Here is a 21,478-nt window from a genome sequence, read left to right on the forward strand (position 1 = left end):
TGTTTGTATTTAATGTTAATTGTATGCACCATGGGTCTGAGAGTAACGCTTTCAATTCTCTGTATGTCCTGTACATGTGGCAGAATTGACAATAAAGTTGACTTTGACTAACCATAATAATAGTAATAGTAATTTCTGAAGTACTACATCAGATGTTGTTGATTAAAAGACAATTTTCAGAACTATGTGCATTTATAATAGTTCATAAATTATTCCAGCCCAACTACTGTAAAGATTTAAGCTACTGTCTGCTGCCTACCCAAATCATTCTAAACCACCAGTTTCAATATGTTTTGACTAATTTAAATAAAAAAGCTAACGTAATATTCAGTATTGAAGTAACGTTACACTAAAAGCGCTACTGCCACTGCCATTATAAACACATCAAACTCACTGAGCGTAACGTTAGCTCTGAAAACGCCACCACTTGGCGTCAGGGTGAATAATGTCAAATATTGCCTGTTTCTCCAAGGGGACACCCATTGTTTCCCTCCCCTAAACCCCCTTCCACCCTCCTCCATCCCTGTATGTCCCAATGTTTTCGTCGTCACATCCCTCGGTCCATGAGGAATGTCGGGTCTGTATGATTTAAAAATAGCCCCATCTCATCTTCTGCCTGACAAGCTGCTCCAGCGAGGCTCATAGTGGTGCGAGCAGCAGGAATGTGAAGATGGCTACAGATCTGGGAGAGCTACTGGTCCCGTACATGCCCACCATTAGAGTACCGAGAACAGGAGACAGGGTTTTCAAGAGCGAATGCGCCTTTTCCTACGACTCTCCTGTGAGTATTATGTCAAATACTTCATGCATGAACGTTTAACAACAACTGGCGTCCCCCGGACACGTGAAAAGCTGCGTGTAGGCGTAAGAGAGATGGGAGATCCTCGGCCACCATTCTCCAGCTCAACTTATGTGACAGCTATCAGAAATAAATAAATAACACATAAGGGTGTTTACATCTTACAGTGGGATCAGGTTTCCTCTACTTCAAATGCCGTTATACGAGCTACAGATGCGAAATGGTAGCATAACACTGCAAGTCTGAACGCTGCATTCTCGTCTTTATTACAGAGATTTCTATCCTCTGTGTTTTTAAAGGCGTGTCAAAGCAATAATTATGTTTCCCGTTCTTATGCATTCGACTCCCATCAGCACTGGCAGTCTAGTAGTGTGATACTTGTTAAGATCAGACTGTACGTTTTGATATTTGCTTTACACCAAGAGACAAGACTGTTGTGTAGCTTGAGGTGAGGACTTTGATTTTCTAAATGTACACTAATAACCTATAAAAAGAATCCAGGTCAACCTGGGTTGTTATACATACTCAAGTGTAAAAGCTCTAAACAGAAATAATATACAATACCACATATTTTTTTTTGGAGAGCTGAGATGCCGACTTTTATATAAATGTAGGTAAAGTGCACAACTAGCTCCCAGCTGTAAAAGTTTTAAAGGTGACTCAGCTGTTTGGAGTTCTTCATGTCAGACTAAAAGACAGGTTATTTTTACACACTATCTGTTCAAGCTCGTGTGTCACCAAGAGCTAGTGACAGGTTTTTCAGTCTGGTGGGCCCTCAACACCCTAACTGACACACACCGCCCTGTAACTCAGTGTTTTGATTCAGATGAAACGTCTTATTTGCTTATTCTTTATCGCTTAAAGGCTTACTCTTATTGTTTATATGAATTTTTCAATATAAAAATAACAAACACTATTGAAAGCAACCTTGATAACTTACATAATGAATTATCTTAATAACCAAGAATATATCATGACACTTTATTACAATACATGCCTGAAAACATTTGGTTAACACGTGCAACAATAAAAAAGAGCAACATTTCTTTAGTAATTTAATTTATGAGCATTATGCAGTTTTGTTTATGTATAATTTAACTTTTATGTCTAATTATTTCTAATAATATAGTGCTTATGGAAATTAACCATGGTTTTACTGTAGTAAAAGTTTAGTAATCATGATTTTTTTGGCGTATTGATTACTATTTGTGGTTACCATGGTTTAACTACTTTTTTTCCTTTATTTGTAGTAAAACCATGGTTAATTTTCATAAGGGATAGCAGATACTCTGCATTAAAATTGACTAGACTGTAAAAAGGTGTTTTCGATTTTGTTCTGTTTCCTGTTTTCGTGTATACGTTTGTATATTGATAATGTTTATGATTTGAACTCTTTAAACTCTAATAGCAGTTTTGTTCAGATTTGTTGTGTAATGTAACTTAATAGAATTATGAAATTGTACATTATGTACAGTTGGTTTTATTTATTTATATTTAACATGAAGTATAAAATTACTTGACCGCATTTGTCAGCTTAAATCTTGTTTTATCATTTTTTTTAGGAATCAGAAGGAGGTCTTTATGTGTGTTTGAACTCATTCCTGGGTTTCGGAAGAGAACATGTGGAGAGACATTACCGTAAAACTGGACAGAGTGTGTACATGCACTTGAAACGACATGTGAAAGAGGTAAGAAGAGTGTGAAAATGTTATTTCAAGCTTATTGTTGAACTGAATTCTTTGCAAAAAGTAAACATGTATGTGACCCTGGACTACAAAACCAGTCTTACAGTAGCACTGGTATATTTGTAGCAATAGCCAAAAATACATAGTATGGGTCAAAATGATCAATTTTTCTTTTATGCCAAAAAATCATTAGGATATTAATTAAAGATCAAAGACATTTTGTTAATGTCCTACCATAAATATATCAAAATTTAAGTTTTGATTAGTAATTTGCATTGCTAAGAACTTCATTTAGACCACTTTAAAGGCAATTATCTCAATATTTAGATTTTTTTGCACCCTCAGATTCCAGATTACAAACCATACATCAATGGAAAGCTTATTTATTCAGCTTTCAGATGATGGATAAATCCCAATTTCGAAAAATAGACCCCTATGACTGGTTTTGTGGTCCAGGGTCACTTTTTTACTCTACACTCTGAAGGAAACTGTACATATTAAATGTGCTATAGAAACTTACTGAGCGGTATCCAACAACACAAAGAAAGCAAAAGAGACAAAGCAATATTTAATGATCATTGGGGTAATGTAGTGCAGCACTTGTTGAAAATGGTTTCCTATCATGGTCTGCATCCAGTATCATTATTGAGTACGCTTTTTCAGAACAGATGAGTCCGGTCTTATTGGGTCAAATTAGAATCTGCAGATTGCACAGCGCTGACTTTAGGAAGAAATCTGTGGAATAGATTTAAATGGCAGTTGTGCTAAATAAGGCCAACAATACTAAACGTATTGCACAGGATTTGTGATGAATGACAGATTTATTTTTGGAGATTTTTGTCAGCAGATTTAGTGTGGATGTGCTTATTAGGCTACTGGTAGGCTATCTATGTCAGACAGCTAATGTTTATTATTGATTAGTCTGACAGATATATTGTTAAATAATTGGATTAAAAAAATATTACTTTTTAATGAATATATATTATTTACGAAATTGTTCTTTCACATTTCACATCAACATTGTCCTCTAAACAGTGTGAGATTTAAAGGCGATGAAAACAAATATAGTGAGTCTATGTGAAATTAAACTTTAAATGGAAAAAATTAAACCGGTTGCTTACTATTTCAAAGTAGTAGTTAAAATCACTAAATAAAAACTGATAATAAATAAAAAAGCAAACAATTTGTTGAGTCAACTTAAAATAATTTGTTACCCCGCTGCCTTAAAATGTTAAGTTCAGTCAACTCAAATAAGTTTAGTCAACTTGAAATGTTAAGTTGTATAAAGGGGTTCCTGAGGAAGACCGGCTTTGTGCTGTCTGTGATTTGAGTTTGGTTGAGGATGAATTTCATTTTATGTTTTACTGTCCTTTGTATAATGATTTGAGAAATGTTTTGTTTGAAAAGATTCAATGTAAGAATCCTGATTTATTTTGGTTGTCTGAAGGGGATATGTTGGGCTGGTTGTTTGATAATGAGTGGTTTAGTGTCGCAACATTTGTGGAGAAAGCTTGGACTTTAAGGCAAAGAACGCTCTATCCCAAGATGTAATGATATTGTTTATAATGGTATTATGGTCATCTTCTTATTTGAAATGTCAGTGTCTTATAAGCCCATGTGGGCTGGGCACAAATGTGTATGACACTTAAATAAAATGAAATGAAATGAAATGAAATGTAGTAAGTGACAACTTAGATATTTGAGTTGACTAAAATTTGGTGTGCTTGGTGTGTCCCAGGCAACTTTTTAAGCAATGTTGCTGGCCAACTTTGGGCAAGGTTGGCATCAACGGACACCCAGGTGAGACACAGAGCCCACAACCGATCTAAAGTATCCAGATCATTCCCATTCTCACTGTGCCCAAGCAACATTGCTCAAAGAAGTTGCCCATCATCATATATTTGAGTTTATTCAACTAAAAATTTTAAGGCAGCTGGGTAACAAACCCAGTTTAACAAACCAAATTTTAGTCAACTCAGATATTTAAGTTCTCACTTAGTACAACTTAACATTTCAATTTGATTAAACTTTTCTGAGTTGATTGAACTTAAACTTTTAAAGCAGCATTGCTAAGAACTTCATTTGGACAAATTTAAAGCGAGATTTTTTTTTAATAAATTATATATTTTTGAAATATATTGAAGTTGTATAAATCAAAATTTCAAAAAATGGACCCTTATGACTGGTTTTGTGGTCCAGGGTCTCAAATTATTTTAAGTTGGCTCAACAAATTGCTTTTTACAATTTACACATTCACTCATCTGAACATATTCCATTTATATTCCATTACAGAAGTCCCTTTACTGTTACTACTCTCATAAAATATGCAGTTACTTGTGTTACAAACACAATACATTTTATAATTGCTAATTGCTGATCAAATTAGTTGCCAGTTATTGTTATTATTAATTTTATCAATGAGTTGTCACAGCCAGAGTATGTACCCTGTTAAGGTCACATCCTTTTGATTTGTCCTCTTTTATTTTTACTTCCTAAAATACTGAAATATTTAATTGAGCAGACATTGATGACTCAGATTTAGAAAAGCAGCTAAGAGTATTGAGTTGATTTCCTAAGAGGTTCTGAGAGATATATATTCCACTCTTCAATTTCATTGTGAGTTCAGTTTCTTGCAGAGGGTTTTTGTCTGCCTCTTCTTGAAGTTAAGAGATCTGCTTTACTCACATACCTAGATTTACACAATTTATTAAGATTGCATAGCAGGAGATCTGTTGGATTTAAAACATTAGAAGCAAATAACCATGTCCATTTCCAACTATGACATTTTGAAAGCATCTTTGAATGTTATGGTTTTAGTCTTATGATGAGACAGTTCTTCTGCAAAAAACTGAGAAAGAAACAAGCAGTTCAGCCTATAAATGATTAGGCCAGCATGTGTGCACTAACCCTCTCGGGAAATGTCAGCAAGAATCACAATGAAATAGCATCTGGATATTCACAATAATTCAAGAAAATGTATTTGCTGTGCTTTTTCACCAACTGAGTGAAATGAAAATTACTTTCTGTGATAACTAGACAGCTTATAACTAGACAGCATGGTAGACAAACAAAAAACAGCATGGTACACAAAGAAGATAAATGAACTGTGCTGCTTGATTTAAAACACCATTTTATATTGTTTTTCACTATATGTACTGAATTCAATGATCTGATGTTAATGGAAGTCTTTCCATATTCCAGCCTGCTTCTATACACTGGCCTAATGATGACCGATTTGTTGGCCATTTAGAATAGAAACCTAATTATTAAAAGGTTTCTTGTTTGTTGAATGTGGATGTGCTAGTTAAATGCTGCTATTTTCATGTCTGGATCCGTCCAGAAACAGCCGGCCCTGTTGCTGTAGCTGTTGTGTTTGCTGTTTATACTTGGGATTACATGAGAAGTGTGTCAGCATTACCCATTCAGTCATCCTCTTTACTCTACAGTCAATTGATTTTAACATTATGTGCTTTGTACAGAACAATCATTCCCAGTCAGGCTTTCATATGCACATCAATTGGATTTTATCCATGTTGCAACATGACTCAGTAATATTTAGTTATAGACACACATATGTAATGTGACACATTGCCTTATTACCAATGTTGTTTCCTTTTTTGATTTCTTTTAATACATTTTCAAAGCAGCAAAACTAAATCCACAACAAACATACAAACAAGTAACAGATACTGTCTTCTAAATATTGAAAATATCCACAAATATTTGAGTACAAAGTACTTTACAGTTTTATGACTCATGTTGTTTCCTGATGATAATTACAGAAAGCCACAGGTGCTGCAGGGGGTGCCATACCAAGAAGAAGGAACGGAAAAGTATTTTTAGGTAAGGCTGTTTTAAATAAATAAGTACGAGAAAACAAAATCCCAGACTAAAACTTCTACCTCGAAACCTTTTTAATAAGCTGTATATTTTTATGTTTAGCAGTCTCAGTCGTTACTGGCTGGGGCTAAATTTAGCTAATTTATTTGTATATGCCGTTAGTAACCGTTCTAAATCTAAAGTGCCACATGCTTGCCCTGGCCTAATCTTCTGCAATGGAGGGTTGGTTTACAGTGGCTGACTATGCCTGTCAGCTGCTGTGCCCTATCAACCCCCCAGGCTGACACACTTCTGCCATTGGAGGTGTGACGTAGCAGGTGGTGGACCGGCGGCCTTTTATTCTCAGGCATCCAATCAATATACACGCCTCCTTCTCTGTTTGCGGACGAGACGTCAGAAAGGATGCCAGTCATTTTGTAAACCCACAATGCTTTCCCAAATATGTCATTTAGACAACTCAGGAGTGGCTTAGAGCACAAACATATGTGATCATGTTTTCTTTAGTCTCTCAGTTTTCGTAGCAGAAAAAAACCCAAACTCCTAAATTAAAATTACCCCATGATTTAGCCATCCTCAAGCTATCCTATACACTGCAAACAAAAGGCTTGTCTTACTTAGTATTTTTGTCTTGTTTCTAGTCAAAATATCTACAAATTCTTACATTTTCTAGGGGGAAAAACTAAATAAACTTGTTTTTCTTAAAACAAGTAAAATTATCTGCCAGTGGGGTAAGTAAAATACTCTTGTTCTATGAATATTTTACTTACCCCACTGGCACATCATTTTACTTGTTTTAAGCGAAATTTACTTAATTTAGTTTTCCCGCTCTGGAAACAAGACTAAATATCTTATCTAGTAAATGCATCTCAGTTTAAGAATTTTTAGATATTTTGACTAGAAACAAGGCAAAAATAAATAAAAAAATGTCCTGGCTCTTTCAAGCTTTATAATGGCAGTGAATGGGTGTTGAGATTTTGAAGTCCAATAAAGTGCAAAGGGAAACCAGTCTCCACTTGGCTTATATCAAAATCCTCCAACATTTTTATTTTATTTTATTTTATTTTTACAAATCCTCATTTTGTACTCCTACATTATCTGCTGGAACGCGACTCTCTTGTTCACGTACATATTCACGTCAGTTAGCCTACTTGACAAAAACGTATTTGTGGGAACTTTTTCGCAAGAGGCGAAATACGTACCAATAAGCACATATCACTACAGTTTCCAACAGAAATGAACACTAGAGGTGGTAAAACAGCAAGCACTTGTAAGCATTTTTGAACACAGTTATGATTACAACTCCATATTTATTGCTTTCCGGACATAACAGGCTTGCTCAGAAACTTAGCCGGCACGGAATTGGACTTAGGATGTGGAATCCTTGGTTACGAATCCTGTGAAAAACGTGACTCATGATCAAAAAGATTGGAAAACAAGCTAAAACAGCATGCTTGCGATTGCGTTTGTATGTCACATTCACTTTTGTTGATTCTATTGGGTAGGTTTAGGTGTAGTGCAGATGATACATTATTTTAAAACGTCACAGAGCATTAGAATCATACAATAGTAGTGCCACTCAATGGACATTTCAAGTCAGTACTGTGGTTATATGTACAAAAACAACGTCACATAAAACGTACCATATGTACATCCATCTGTTCTGGGGAAAAAACTAACACTCTTTTAGCGCTACTCAGTGGACATTTCACATCGAATATGTCACAAAACTTACATGGTGGTATGTATTTCGCATCTCGCAGAAACGTTCCCACAGGTATATTTTTGTCATGAGATCAGGTTGTAGTTAGCGGATGCTAGAGATTACAGTTTCTAACATTTTAAATATGGAGATTTCTCTTATACAAACACATTAATTCACTTTAGAAGGCCTTTATTAACCTTATGGAGCCATGTGGAGTACTTTTTATGATGGACGGATGTGTTTTATTGGACTCAAAATCTCAACACCCATTCACTGCCATTGTAAAGCTTGGAAGAGCCAGGACATTTTTTAATATAATTCCAATTGTATTCGTCTAAAAGAAGAAAGCCATATACACCTAGGATGGCTTGTAAATAATGGGGTAATTTTCATTTTTGGGTGAACTATCCCTTTAAGAAACTACAGAGAAATGTCTATTCAAGTGTGAAAACGGCATTTTAAAATGTTGTTAAAAACCTGAAAAAGACGAAAAAAAAGATGCTGCCCCTAAACCAATCACTTTTTATTAGGCATTGATATATATAATAATTCTAGACTCAGAGTTTAATGTTTGTGTATTAATCAAGAGAGCTCAAGAAAATGTTTCATCTAAGCATACATTACCAGTCAAAAGTTTTTGACCAGTAAGATTTTTAATGTTTTTTTTAAAGAAGTCTCTGCTCACTCCTGCATTTATTTGATCCAAAGTACAGCAAAAACAGTAAAAGTTTGAAATATTTTTACTATTTAAAATAACTGGTTTTAATTTGAATATATTTAAAAATGTAATTTATTCCTGTGATTTCAAAGCTGAATTTTTAGCATCATTACTCCAGTCACATGATCCTTCAGAAATCATTCTAAAGGTCTTTGCACATTGAGTTTAAAATATTTGCATGTTAAAAAATAAATATGAACTCACGTTGTGGTAATCCTGTTTACACACTGCCTCCAAAACTTTCGTCCATCATAAAATAATTTGGATCAGGATCGATTTTCTGCTTTTTGCATCCAAAGCAAGCATTTTGATAGAAAAGGTTGACAAATCCTTTTATCTAAAATAGAAATCTTTTCTAACATTATAAATGTCTTTATCATCACTTTTGATCAATTTAAAGCATCCTTGCTAAATAAAAGTATTAATTTCTACAATGGAATAGTGTATAAATACAAAAGCTTTTAATTTCAGATAAATGCTGATCTTAGAAATTCACCAAATATCCTGAAAAAATGTACTCACCTGTTTTAAATATTGATAATAATAATAATAAATGTTTCTCACACAGCAAATCAGCATATTAGAATGATTTCTGAAGGATCATGTGACACTGAAGACTGATATAATGATGCTGAAAATGTAGCTTTAATCACAAGCATAAATGACATTTTAAAATATAATTAAATAGAAAACAGTAAAAACATTTCACAATATTACCGCTTTTGCTGTATTTTGGATCAAATAAATGCAGGCTTGGTGAACAGAAGATAATTCCTTTAAAAACATTAAATATCTTGTTAAAAAGCTTTTGACTGGTAGTGTACTAAAAGATAAATATGAATAGAAAGCTATTTTTGATTGTGTACATATTGTGCAATTTCATCATGTGTTTATTAATAACTTTAGGGGACATTTAAGGCACTTGTTTTGAGTGCAGTTATCCTATCAGCTCTCGATTAAAAATATCTCTCTCTGCTTCCTTTCCTGAAGATTTAGAGCTTAACCGTGATTTTAACGGAGATGATTATGAGTATGAAGATGAAGCCAAGCTTGTCATATTTCCAGACCACTTTGAGATCCCTTTACCAAATATTGAGGAGTTGCCCGCACTGGTTAGTGAGAGTGTGTGCTCATGCTCCCTGTGTGCCCTGCATGCCATAGGCCTGATCTGCCATTTCAGTTTCAGTGCTTGCTTGTCAAACATCACGTCATTTCATCTTATTCTGCCTGCAGATGACCTTATTCTTTATAAACTCACTGTTCATGCTTCTCATTGTGTGCAGTGATGCCATGTGGTATAGTAATATTAGATTTAGTTTTGTACTCTTACCTATTTAAGTTTTTAACCAAGTTTTTTTTAATAGGTTTGAATTATTTTTTACCTGAATGATCCACAGCTGTGTTTTTTTTGTTTGTTTAGTGATGGTTTTTCATGAGTCCCTTGTCCTGAAAAGTTAAACTGCCCACTGTTCTTCAGAAAAATCCTTCAGGTCCCACAAAATGTATTTGAACCCTTTCCAACAATGACTGTGTGATTTTGAGATCCATCTTTTCACACTGAGGACAACTGAGGGACTCATATGCAAATATTACAGAAGGTTCAAATGCTCACTGAAGCTTCAAAAGGAAACACAATGCATTAAAAGAAATTTTAATACAAAAATATATTTAGGCAAAATAAAAATGTATACATCCTCATTCTGTTCAAAAGTTAACACCCCTGGCTCTTAATGTTTAACTTGACGTTTAACTCCTTGATATATATTGTTCATTCAGTACACATGATGCAAAAAGATTGATTTGTTACAGTTTGTAACAGTTTGTACTTCAGTTATTCATACAACACATATAGTGTATCACACAACTAAACACATTTTTGTATTTGTCATCAACTGCATGGTGTGCTTACTTACTGCTGCTGCCTTTATATTTGTTACCTAGAAAACACTTGCATTATCTAACCTATTTGCCCAGGAGCTTCAAGGCTTATAAATCTAATTAGTCATAGTCTGCACCACTTTCCAGCTTGCTGTGGTTTCTTTAACACTTATTAGGTGCAATATCACATTAAGCAATGGATAAGCTGTAATGCAATGTTCACACGTCCCTTTAACTTTCAGGTGACAATAGCCTGTGACGCCGTTCTCAATGCCCCATCTCCATACAAAAAGCAGGAGTCTGATTCATGGGAAGAGGAGATCCAAGTATCTAGACATGCCAGAAGTCTCAGACAGCAGGAAAATGGCGTTCGAATTCCTCCCAGGTTGGTCACATGGGAATCCAGAGTCATTCTAGAGACTGCTGATGCTCACTTCAGGTCACCCTTGAATCTGATACGTCTGCTTTCTCTGCCAAGTGGAATAATATCAAAACAAGCTATTGATGTTTGATGAAGTGCTTGAATATGTTTATGATAACTTATTAATACACCCAGTAGAATGTCTTGACATCTGTGAGGCAATGCATATGAGGCTGTTTTTTCCTATTTTTAGCTTCAACCTGGTCTTATTTACAGTTGAAGTCAAACATTGACATACACCTTGCAGAATTAGCAGATAAAAGACGTTTACATATTGTCCACAAGAGAAAATAATATAATTATAAAAATAATAGAAATAGTAGAATTTATTTATATTTAACAGTTAAAAGGCCTGCTGTTCTTCAGAAAAATCTTTCAGGTCCCACAAATTATTATTTTTTTCAGCTATTTTGTATATTTGAGCCCTTTCCAACAATCACTGTGTTTTTGAGATCCATCTTTTCACACTGAGGACAACTGAGGGACTCGTATGCAACTATTACAGAAGGTTCAAGTGGTCACTGATGCTTCAGAATGAAAAACCATGCATTAAGAGTTGGGGGTGAAAACTTTTGAACATAATAAAGATTTGTACATTTTTCTTATTTTGTCTAAATATAATCCTTTTTTTTTCATTTAGTACTCCCCTTCAGAAGCTACAGAAGATACTTTTATGTTCCTCAGAAGACAAAATAAGTTAAATTGACCCTGATTTTCAAATTTTCTGGAGCATCAGTGAGCATTTGAACCTTAATAGTTGCATATGAGTCCTTCAGTTGTCCTCAGTGTGAAACGATGGATCTCAAAATCATACAGTCATTATTGGAAAGAGTTCAAACACAAAAAAAGCTGAAAAACCAAAGAATAAGTGGGACCTGAAGGACTTTTCTGAAGAGCAGTAGGCAGTTTAACTGTTCAGGACAAACAAGGGACTCATGAACAACTATCACTTAAAAAAAAAACAGCTGTGGATCATTTAGGTAACAACTCAGTATTAATAATCAAGTGTATTTTAAACTTTTGAACAGGGTCATTTTTATAAATTCAACTATTATTTTCTCTTATGGACAATTTATAAATGTCTTTTATGTGAAATATCTTATTCAGTTCAGTACTAAATAATAAAAATAACATGCATTTTGTATGATCCCTTTTATTTTGGTAAAATAATTAACATTTAGCAGATTCTGCAAGGTGTATGTAAACTTTTGACTTTTGAATTATATTTCTAATTTTGAAGTTTTTGTAAGTTTTTCATCCAACATTTATATTTTATTCTATTTCCACTTAATTTTAAATATTGAAAACTGGCCAAATATGGGCTATGATTGGTCTAGCTAGCTGATATACTGGTATGTTTGAAATGGTATCTGTCTTGGTTTGCACAATAAGATCACAGTATATAGACAGTGGATTATAGAGTAACAGAGTCTCGTCACTTTGAAGACACATGCATTACCTGAACTGAAATATGAGGAGTTCCTCTCCAGCCTGTTTGTGTCTTCAATATGGTTTATGTCCTATTAGCGGCTGGAAGTGCGCCAAGTGTGAAATGAGAGAGAACCTGTGGCTAAACCTGACGGATGGCTCTGTCCTCTGTGGGAAGTGGTTCTTCGATGGGAGTGGAGGGAACGGACATGCCCTTGATCACTACAAAGAAACCAACTTCCCCCTGGCAGTTAAACTCGACACAATCACCCCAGATGGAGCAGGTAATGTGACATACGGATGTTCAGGGAATATGTTGCCACACTTGTATAACACAAAAAAAATGTCAAGCTCAAACATAATTTACACAAAAAACAGGTCGTGTTTTCATCATCCATAGATTTTTTACAGGTTTACAGATGTTTTAGATCAAATCTCTGTTTTGCAGATATTTATTCTTTTGATGAAGAAGAAGCAGTGCTTGATCCTCACATATCAGAACATTTGTTACACTTCGGAATAGATATGCTGCAAATGCAAAGGGTATGTTTTTCTGTTTATTTATACATTTCTGTCATTAATTACTCACCCTCATGTCGTTCCAAACCCAGAAGACTTTTGTTCATCTTCGGAACACAAATTAAGGTATTTCTGATGAAATCCAATAGCTTTCTGACCCTGCATGACAGCAACACAACTGACACGTTCAAGGCCCAGAAAGGTAGTAAGGACATCATTAAAATAGCCCATGTGACATATGTGGTTCAAATTTAATTTTATGAAGCTACGGGAATACTTTTTGTGTGCAAAGACAACAAAAATAATAACTTTATTCAACAATTTCTTCTCTTTCATGTCAGTTTTCGACATGCGTTCAGGATGCATGTAAAAATGTAAGAAAATTATAAAATTAAGGTAGAACCACTTGATGTCACATGCACTATTTAACAATGTCCTTATTACCTTTCTGGGTCTTGAACATGGTAGTTGAGTTGCTGTCTATGGAGGGTCAGAAAGCTCTCGGATTTCATCAAAAATATCTTCATTTGTGTTCCAAAGATGAACAAAGGTCTTACAGGTTTGGAATGACATGAAGGTGAGTAATAAATGACAGAATTTTCATTTTTGGGGTGAACTATCCATTTAAGCAAAAACAAGCAATACTGCCTCCCTCCAATCTCCTCAAATGTTTATGTCCATCCCTCTCAGACAGAGAATGGTCATCATACAGACAACCACGTCCAGCCGCGTGTGAGTGACTGGGAAGTGATTCAGGAGGCCGGTCTAAAGCTAAAGCCTGTCTATGGCTCAGGATATACGGGCATCAAAAACCTGGGCAACAGCTGCTACCTGAGCACCACTATGCAAGTGCTTTTCAGTATTCCAGAGTTCCAGAGAGCGTAAGTACCTTAAAGCCCTCAGTGGTTCACTGAGGTTCACATTCTCCTACCGTTATTGTTGAGTCTGTGCACAAAGTAAGAAGCTAGCTTTAAATACTATCTTCTACACTAGAAGTGATTTTTCTGACAGAGCTATTATTAAGGCTTATAATTGGAAAAAATGTCAGTTTACTGAAAATTAACTCACCCTCAGGCATCCAAAATGTTTCTTTATCGTAACAGATTAGGAGAAATTCAGCATTACATAATTTGCTCACCAAATGGATGTTCTGCTGTGAATAGATGCTGTTAGAATGAGAGTTTAATGTGATGATAAAAACATTGCAACATTATACACATAATCCACTTGACCTCATTCCAATAATTAACGTCTCGTGACGTGAAAAGCTTGTTTGTAATAAACAAATTCATTATTAAGACATTTTGAAAACTGTTGCCAGCTAAAATATCATTCCTCTATCCATAATATTGCTTTCTCTTGTGAAAAGTCATATAATCTGAATAAAAAGAGGGATACACACAGATAAAGCATCGTTTACAAGGAAGAAAGCTTTATTATGGATTATGGACTGGACAGTATTTTGGCTAGAAGCGACGGTTTCAAGACAAAATGCCTTACTAATGGATTTATTTATTTATTTAGTTAAGATGCAGCTTTTCACTTTACAAGATGTTAATTGAACATCTGAAGTCATGTTTTATTAGCTGTTTAGACAATACTGACAGCATCCATTCTCTCCAGAGGATTTATTGGTGAGCAAGTGATGTAATGCTAAATTTCTGTTTTTAAAAATCTGTTCTGATAAAGAAACAAACTCTTATACACCTTGGATGGCCTAAGAGTAAGTACATTTTCAAATTTAGATTTTTTGGAGAACTGTTATATTAATTGTGTCTTCTCACAGTTTGCTGTTTTTTCTTTTGTGTTAATGATTTTATTTCAGTGCCAGATTCAAAGCAACTAGTCAGGGTCTTTTGTAGGTGTGACAGTAAAAAAAAACGATTGCTTTTCTTTCCAATATTCATTCTGCAGGTATGTTGGGAACCTACAGAGAATATTTGACTACTCACCCCTTGATCCAACTCAGGATTTCAACACACAAATGTAGGTGTTTTTGTCATGGAATGTTAATATCATGTTACATTTATCTGGCTTTTTATTTCTGAAATTCAAATGACATCAAATTTGTCTATAATATAATTGCAATGCAGTATTATACTGGTTGCATCAGTTCGACAGGTGCATTTTCTTGAATTGTCATTTTGGCATGGTATCTAAATTGGAATGTTTGTTTTTCTAACTTTTAGGGCAAAAATCGGTCATGGACTTCTCTCAGGCCAGTACTCAAAACCTCCAGTGAAATCAGAACTTATTGAACAGGTGATGAAAGAAGAACACAAGGTATTTGACTTGGTCTGTCTTGTTGATATATATCCACATAACTCTGTTTACAATTATAAGATGCCGTTTTGCATTACGCTCCTAAAAATAAAGGTTCTTTATTGGCATCAATGTTTTATGAAGAACCTTGAACATCCATGGAACCTTCAAATGCAGAAAAGGTTCTTTATAGTTGAAAAAGGTTCTTTAGACCTAAGATGTTCTTCGAAATGGTTCTTTTAGGAACTGTTCACTGAAAGGTTCTTTGGGGAACCAAGAATGGTTCTTCTATGGCATCACTGCAAAAACACCCTTTTGGAACCTTTATTTTTAAGAGTGTAGTTGTCAGACTAATACCTATGGTGCCTAGCTACTTATTTAAGACAGTCTTAAGGGACATTCATATTGACAATTATTTCAAATAATTGAGGTAATTTACTGACAAATTAAGGCAACAACAACAACAAAGAAGACTGTAAAAAGTTGAGTTGAACTTTATGCAAACAAGCAACAAAACAATGTGGCTTGTTTGATTGTTTGAGAGAAGCCACAATATCAGGTATTAACTATTCTATTGTGTGCTAAATATTCTTAAGCTAAAATGTTTTATAAATAATATAAACCATTTCCTCTTCAAATAATGCATGGGCTTAATTTTATGTGTTTGCTATGAAACAAAAAATGTTCAGGTTTGTGGCCTTTTAAGAGTGTTTAAGAATGTCATGCTGCAGTCTAAGTTTCTTAATAGGTTTTCTGATGGCATTTTAAAGTGCATTTGGTGACCCTGAGCCTAGATGTATCATGTTGTTCTCTTTGGTAGCAGCAGCAAAGAGGGATTTCACCTAAGATGTTCAAAGCGCTGGCCAGTAAAGGACACCCAGAGTTCTCCTCAAACCGGCAACAAGATGCTCACGAATTTCTTCTGCACTTAATTAACCTGGTGGAGGTACGTGCATGTTTTTCTTTTAAATGCTTCTTTTTTGTAAAACACAATATTTCCTTGACCATCATGATTTCATGTCTGAAAGAAGAGGTGTTGACTTTTTCTGAGTTGAAACCTGGTAATAAATTACTTTTATTTTATGGAAAAAGAGCAGGAAATTCTGACAAAGTTTACATTTTTAAGTGAACTATCCCATTTGCAGTCTTTTATTTAAACAATTATATCAGAGAATCAAGGGTTTCTAGGGTTTGGCTGGAATTTCCCCAGACATGTTTGTAGACTTTGAGTCTTGTCAGCAGGCTCTGGTTTCAGGAGACACATTCGACTGCACTCTCTACCCCTCTGCTGGCAGACACACACTTCAAGTGACTTTCTCAACTGAGTTAAAATTAGATACCCCTATCGGTTACACAGGGCTGATAATGCTTCCTGTTACCCTCCCCACTTGGTCCATGTCCAGAATGAAAACCGTTGCCTTCCCTGACACTTTTCCGTGACTTAAAAACAAACAACAGCAGGAGCCACATCAGACATTTACATTGTAAGATACACTTTGTCAACAAGAAATAGAATCCACAGCCTGTTTTACTTCTACTTTTCTTCTACAACATGATATACTTTAGAATTGACTGGGTCGTGCAAAATGGCTTCTATATGACAGGTGGCTGGAGGAAGGGTTTGGAAAACATAAGTGCTTGGTGAGATCAGCCGACAAGGAAAGTCAATTCAGAGGGTTAACAGGTTATTAAGGACTATTCACACTTATAGTCATTTGCTTTTGGAATTAGAATTGCCAGTTTACTCTGACATAAGCAACATTGATGAGTGGTGATGTTACAAAGTTGAGCAGAATTTAACTTTGACCAAGGCTGCATTCATTTGATTAAAAAATAGTAATGTAAAATGTTATTGCTATTTAAAATAGCTGTTTTCTTATATTTTAAAATGCAAAGCTGAATTTTCAGCAGTCTTCAGAGTCACATGACCCTTCAGAAATCACTCTAATATTCGGTTTTGGTTCTCAAAAAACATTTCCTATTATTATCAATTATGAAAACCGTTGAGTTGATATTTTTTTGTGAAAACTCATTTTTTTCATATGATTAAATTATCTTACTGATTATTACCAAACATTTGAACTGTAGAGTAAGTAGTGATGTTATGTAGCAACTACCAATGGGAGTGCGGGAAATGATCGCCCACCTAATATAGTTGGATACAGAGGTTGAGTTGGAACGCCTACCAGTGACCAACAGTTCAAAGACTCGTTGGCCTTTTTTGTTATGTTTGAACTAACATGCACAGATGAATCGTAGAACAAATCGTTCTCAATATAGATCTGTTCACAATATAGATAGAATCATTCACAATGGAGAAAATAAAACAGGTCAGTTTAGATTCATGTGAAGCTTTACAAATCTTGATATATTTATATAGTTGATTTTGAAGTGATGAACTGATCAAGACCTAATTTTTGCTGACATTTGCTTAGTTCTGACAGTGCACGTAAACCAAGCGGGGTCAACCTCATAAAACCAAGACACAGCTATAGTCTCTTGAAATGTTTAGTACTCAGAAATGTCGACTGGTTTATTTGTAGCTGCCCTCAGCTGTGCCTTGTGTGAAATAGCATAAGGCCTCTGAACAGTGAGGGGACCTTGCAGTGCGTTTCTACATCCTCAGCAGGTTTGTTCTCTGCTTAGTGGTCTCTGGTATCTCAGACTTGATAGAGGACGGCTGGTATATTTCTGTATGGCCTTAAAATAGCGAAACTGCCGTAGGATGACCTCGTTGATCTTAATTATGGACTAATTCTGCACTGTCCCTAAAGATGCCTGAATTGAAATAGAAAGTTAATTTGTTTACCATTTGTTTTGTAGAACTATTAATTATATGACTGTTATTGTGTTTTGTGACCATGGTTTGGCTTGTTACAGGGATAGTCCAGCCAAAAATTAACATTCTGTTATTATTCACTCTCTCATATGGCCTTCAAAACCTCTTTGACTTTGTTTGTTTGTTCTGTGGAACATTAAATATATATTGAAGAATGTTGGTAACCAAACAGTTTCAGTTTCCAATGACTTCCATTATATGGAAAAAAAAACCAATGGGAAGTCAATGGGAATTGGCATTTCCAGTATTTTTCAAAATATCTTTCTTAGTGTTCTGTTGAGGAAAGAAATGCTTAAAGGTTTGGAATGACCCAGGGATGAATAAATAATTACATATTTTTTATTTTTGGGTGGACTATCCATTTAATGTATTCAGTGCTCTCTATCTTTGAAATTTCCTAGTGCTGTAATAGAATTTTTTAATGTGATTTTGCCTGTAATGTACCGGAAAAGTAGACTGGAAATTTAAGGTCAAAAGGTGAATAGGAACAGGTCAGATTCTTGTTTTCCATTAGCAAAACAGCTCTTACAGTTGAGGTCAAAAGTTTACATACACCTGACCTTGCAGAATTTGCAAAATGTTAATTATTTTACCAAACTAAGAGGGATCATACCAAATGCATTTTATTTTTTATTTAGTACTTACCTGAATAAAATATTTTACATAAAAGACATTTACATATAGTCCACAAGAGAAAATAATATTAGAACTTATAACAATTTTTGACCATAACTGTATAATGTGTAGTGTTACCCTCTTTGGCATGGCTCCAACAGAAGAGAACTTTCTATAGGTGATATTGTGTTGTGCTATTTCCAGAGGAACAGTTCAGGCTCAGAGAACCCCAGCGATGTGTTCCGCTTCTTAGTAGAGGAGCGAGTGCAGTGCTGTCAGTCACAGAAGGTGCGGTACACGCAGCGAGTGGACTACCTTATGCAGCTTCCTGTACCCTTGGAGGCTGCCAGCAACAGAGGTAACACCTTCTACATTAAACATTGCTCCTGTACTACAAAACGTTAAATGTTTTATTTTATTTTGGGTGTTTTCAATGGATCTAATGTGCAGGTAAACCTAATGGTGTTTTAACTGCATATGGTTTTGTCGTTTGCACAGAGGAGCTAATAGCACATGAGACTAAGCGGAAGGAAGCTGAGGAGAACATGCGGCCCCCGCCAGAGCCAGTGAGAGCCCGAATCCCCTTCACTGCCTGTCTGCAAGCCTTCACTGAGCCTGAGAATGTTCCAGACTTCTGGAGCTCTGCACTCCAAGCCAAGTCGGCCGGAGTGAAGTAAGCAAGATTCCTGTTTGAAGACCTTTGAAGGACTTGCAACATGTTAACACCATAGGGTTTACACTATTAATTTAATGCTATTTACTATATTGTTTTGATTACAATATATATGATTAGTTTTTATTGTATTTTTGTATTACTGTATATTCTTTGCGAAAGTATTCATACCCCTTCATTTTTTTATGTTTTATGTTGCAGCCTTATGTTAAACTGCTTTAAAAAAAACTGAAATGATTCTATTGCATAAGTATTCACACCCTGGGCAGACACACACTTCTGGGACACTTGAATTTTAGCTCATATCGCTTGTAGATGTTTTTACACTTTGAGTGGAGTTAACCTGTGACAAACTCACTTGAATGAGTGCGATTTGGAAAGGCACACACTTCTCAATAAAAGCTCTTAATAGCTGAAAATGCATATCAGAGCAATAACCAAGCCCTGAGGTCAAAGGAATTTCCTGTAGAGCTCAGAGACAGAATTGCATCAAGGCACTTATCTGGGAAAGAGTTTGGAAAAAATTCTATTGCGTTGAAGGTTCACAAAAGCCTGTAGCCTCCATTACCCATAATGAAGAAGTTTGGAACAACTAGGGCTCTTCCTAGAGCCGGCCTCCTGGCCAAACTGAGCAACTGATGGAGACTGGTGGCCTTGGTTAGACTGCTGTCCAAGAAGCTGATGGTCACACTAGTTGAGCTCCATGATCAAATATGCAGATGGGAGAAACTTACAAAGGACAAACATCACTGCGACACTTCACCAATCTGGGCTTTATGGCGGTGTGACCAAACTCAATCCTCTTCTCAGCAAAGACACATGAAGACCCACTTGGAATTTGTAACAAAGCGCCTAAAGAACTCTCAGGTTGTGAGAAACAAGATTTTCTGGTCTGATGAACCTCAATTCCAAGCGTCATGTATGGAGGAAACCAGGCACTGTTCATCACATACACAGTACCATCCCAAAAGTAAAGTGTGCTGGTAGCAGCCTCAAGCTGTGGGGCTGTTTTTCAGAGACTCGTTAGAGTAGAAAGAAAGCTCAACACAGCATAACATAGAGATAGCCTTATTGAAAACCTAGTCCAGAGCATTCAGAACCTCAGACTAGGCAGAAGGTTCACCTTCCAACAGTACAATGAGCTTAAGCACTCAGCAAGAGTGGAGCAGCAACAGCCTGGGCTTGAACCCAATCAAACATTTCTGGAGAAACTTGAAAATATCCGCCAGTCCCCATTCAAGCTGACAGAGCTTGAGTGGTGAAGAGGTGAGAAGAATGACAGATAATTTCCATTGCAAATGTGCAAAACTTGTCGCATCATACCTAAAAAGACTTGAGACTGTAAAGGTGGTTCAGCTAAGTACTAAGTTGAGGGTATGAATACTTATGCAATGTACTTATTTCAGTGTTTTTTTATAAATAAAATAGCAAAGTTGTCATTATGGTGTATTGAGTGTAATTTGATGTGGGAAAAAGTAATTTAAAGCAGTTCAGCATTACGTTGCAACATAACAAAACGTAAAAAATGAAGGGGTATGAATACTTTTGCAAGGCACTGTATATAGAACATAGAACATACTTAGTTTATAAAAGTCTAGGTGTGTGTGTGTGTGTGTGTGTGTGTGGGGGGGGGGGGGGGTCTTTGAGTCTATACAGGTTGAAAACCTCATCTCTAAATAATTATATTTTTCTCTCTCCTCAGGACTTCTCGTTTCGCATCTTTCCCCGAGTACATGGTCGTGCAAATGAAGAAGTTCACATTTGGGGTTGATTGGGTGCCCAAAAAGTTAGGTGTGTAATTTGAAGTGCTTTTAGTTTGTTGTTCACATTGCTGTAGACAAAATGACACGTTGCTGACAAAAGCATGCAAAGCATGTACAAAATGTTGGATCATCTCATTATCAGATATTTTGCTCCATCTTAGTGAAAGGATTATTTTGATTTTCCAGCTCCTGTCAAAAGCAGATTTATTGATATGTCATGTTCTTGTTTATCATCTGCATCTGCCTATCACATGCTCTCTTGTGCAATTCAGACCATCACATGTCATGCATGTTGAGCAATGCATCACGATTGCTTGCCTCAAAAGACTATCAGTT

General features: G+C 35.6%; 1 protein-coding gene across 1 annotated transcript; it reads left to right on the forward strand.

Moving 5' to 3' along the window:
• Positions 1-662: 662 nt before the first annotated feature.
• On the forward strand, positions 663-21,178 carry usp13 (ubiquitin specific peptidase 13). Its single transcript, XM_073852542.1, has 14 exons — positions 663-781; positions 2,362-2,487; positions 6,267-6,327; positions 9,735-9,856; positions 10,865-11,007; positions 12,571-12,755; positions 12,920-13,014; positions 13,681-13,871; positions 14,905-14,976; positions 15,180-15,273; positions 16,073-16,198; positions 18,911-19,064; positions 19,205-19,379; positions 21,082-21,178. Exons 1-14 carry the CDS (start codon positions 671-673, stop codon positions 21,176-21,178), a joined length of 1,752 nt encoding a protein of 583 aa, XP_073708643.1. The 5' UTR covers positions 663-670.
• The last annotated feature ends 300 nt before the right edge of the window (positions 21,179-21,478 follow it).

Source organism: Garra rufa, chromosome 12 (assembly GCF_049309525.1).
Source record: "Garra rufa chromosome 12, GarRuf1.0, whole genome shotgun sequence".
In the NCBI taxonomy this organism is placed as follows: Eukaryota; Metazoa; Chordata; class Actinopteri; order Cypriniformes; family Cyprinidae; genus Garra; species Garra rufa.

Coding starts and splice junctions, on each gene's coding strand:
- usp13 (XM_073852542.1), top strand. CDS start 671: ATGGCTACAGATCTGGGAGAGCTACTGGTCCCGTACATGCCCACCATT. Junction 6,328..9,734: donor GAACGGAAAAGTATTTTTAG/GTAAGGCTGTTT, acceptor CCTTTCCTGAAG/ATTTAGAGCTTAACCGTGAT. Junction 13,872..14,904: donor ATTCCAGAGTTCCAGAGAGC/GTAAGTACCTTA, acceptor TTCATTCTGCAG/GTATGTTGGGAACCTACAGA.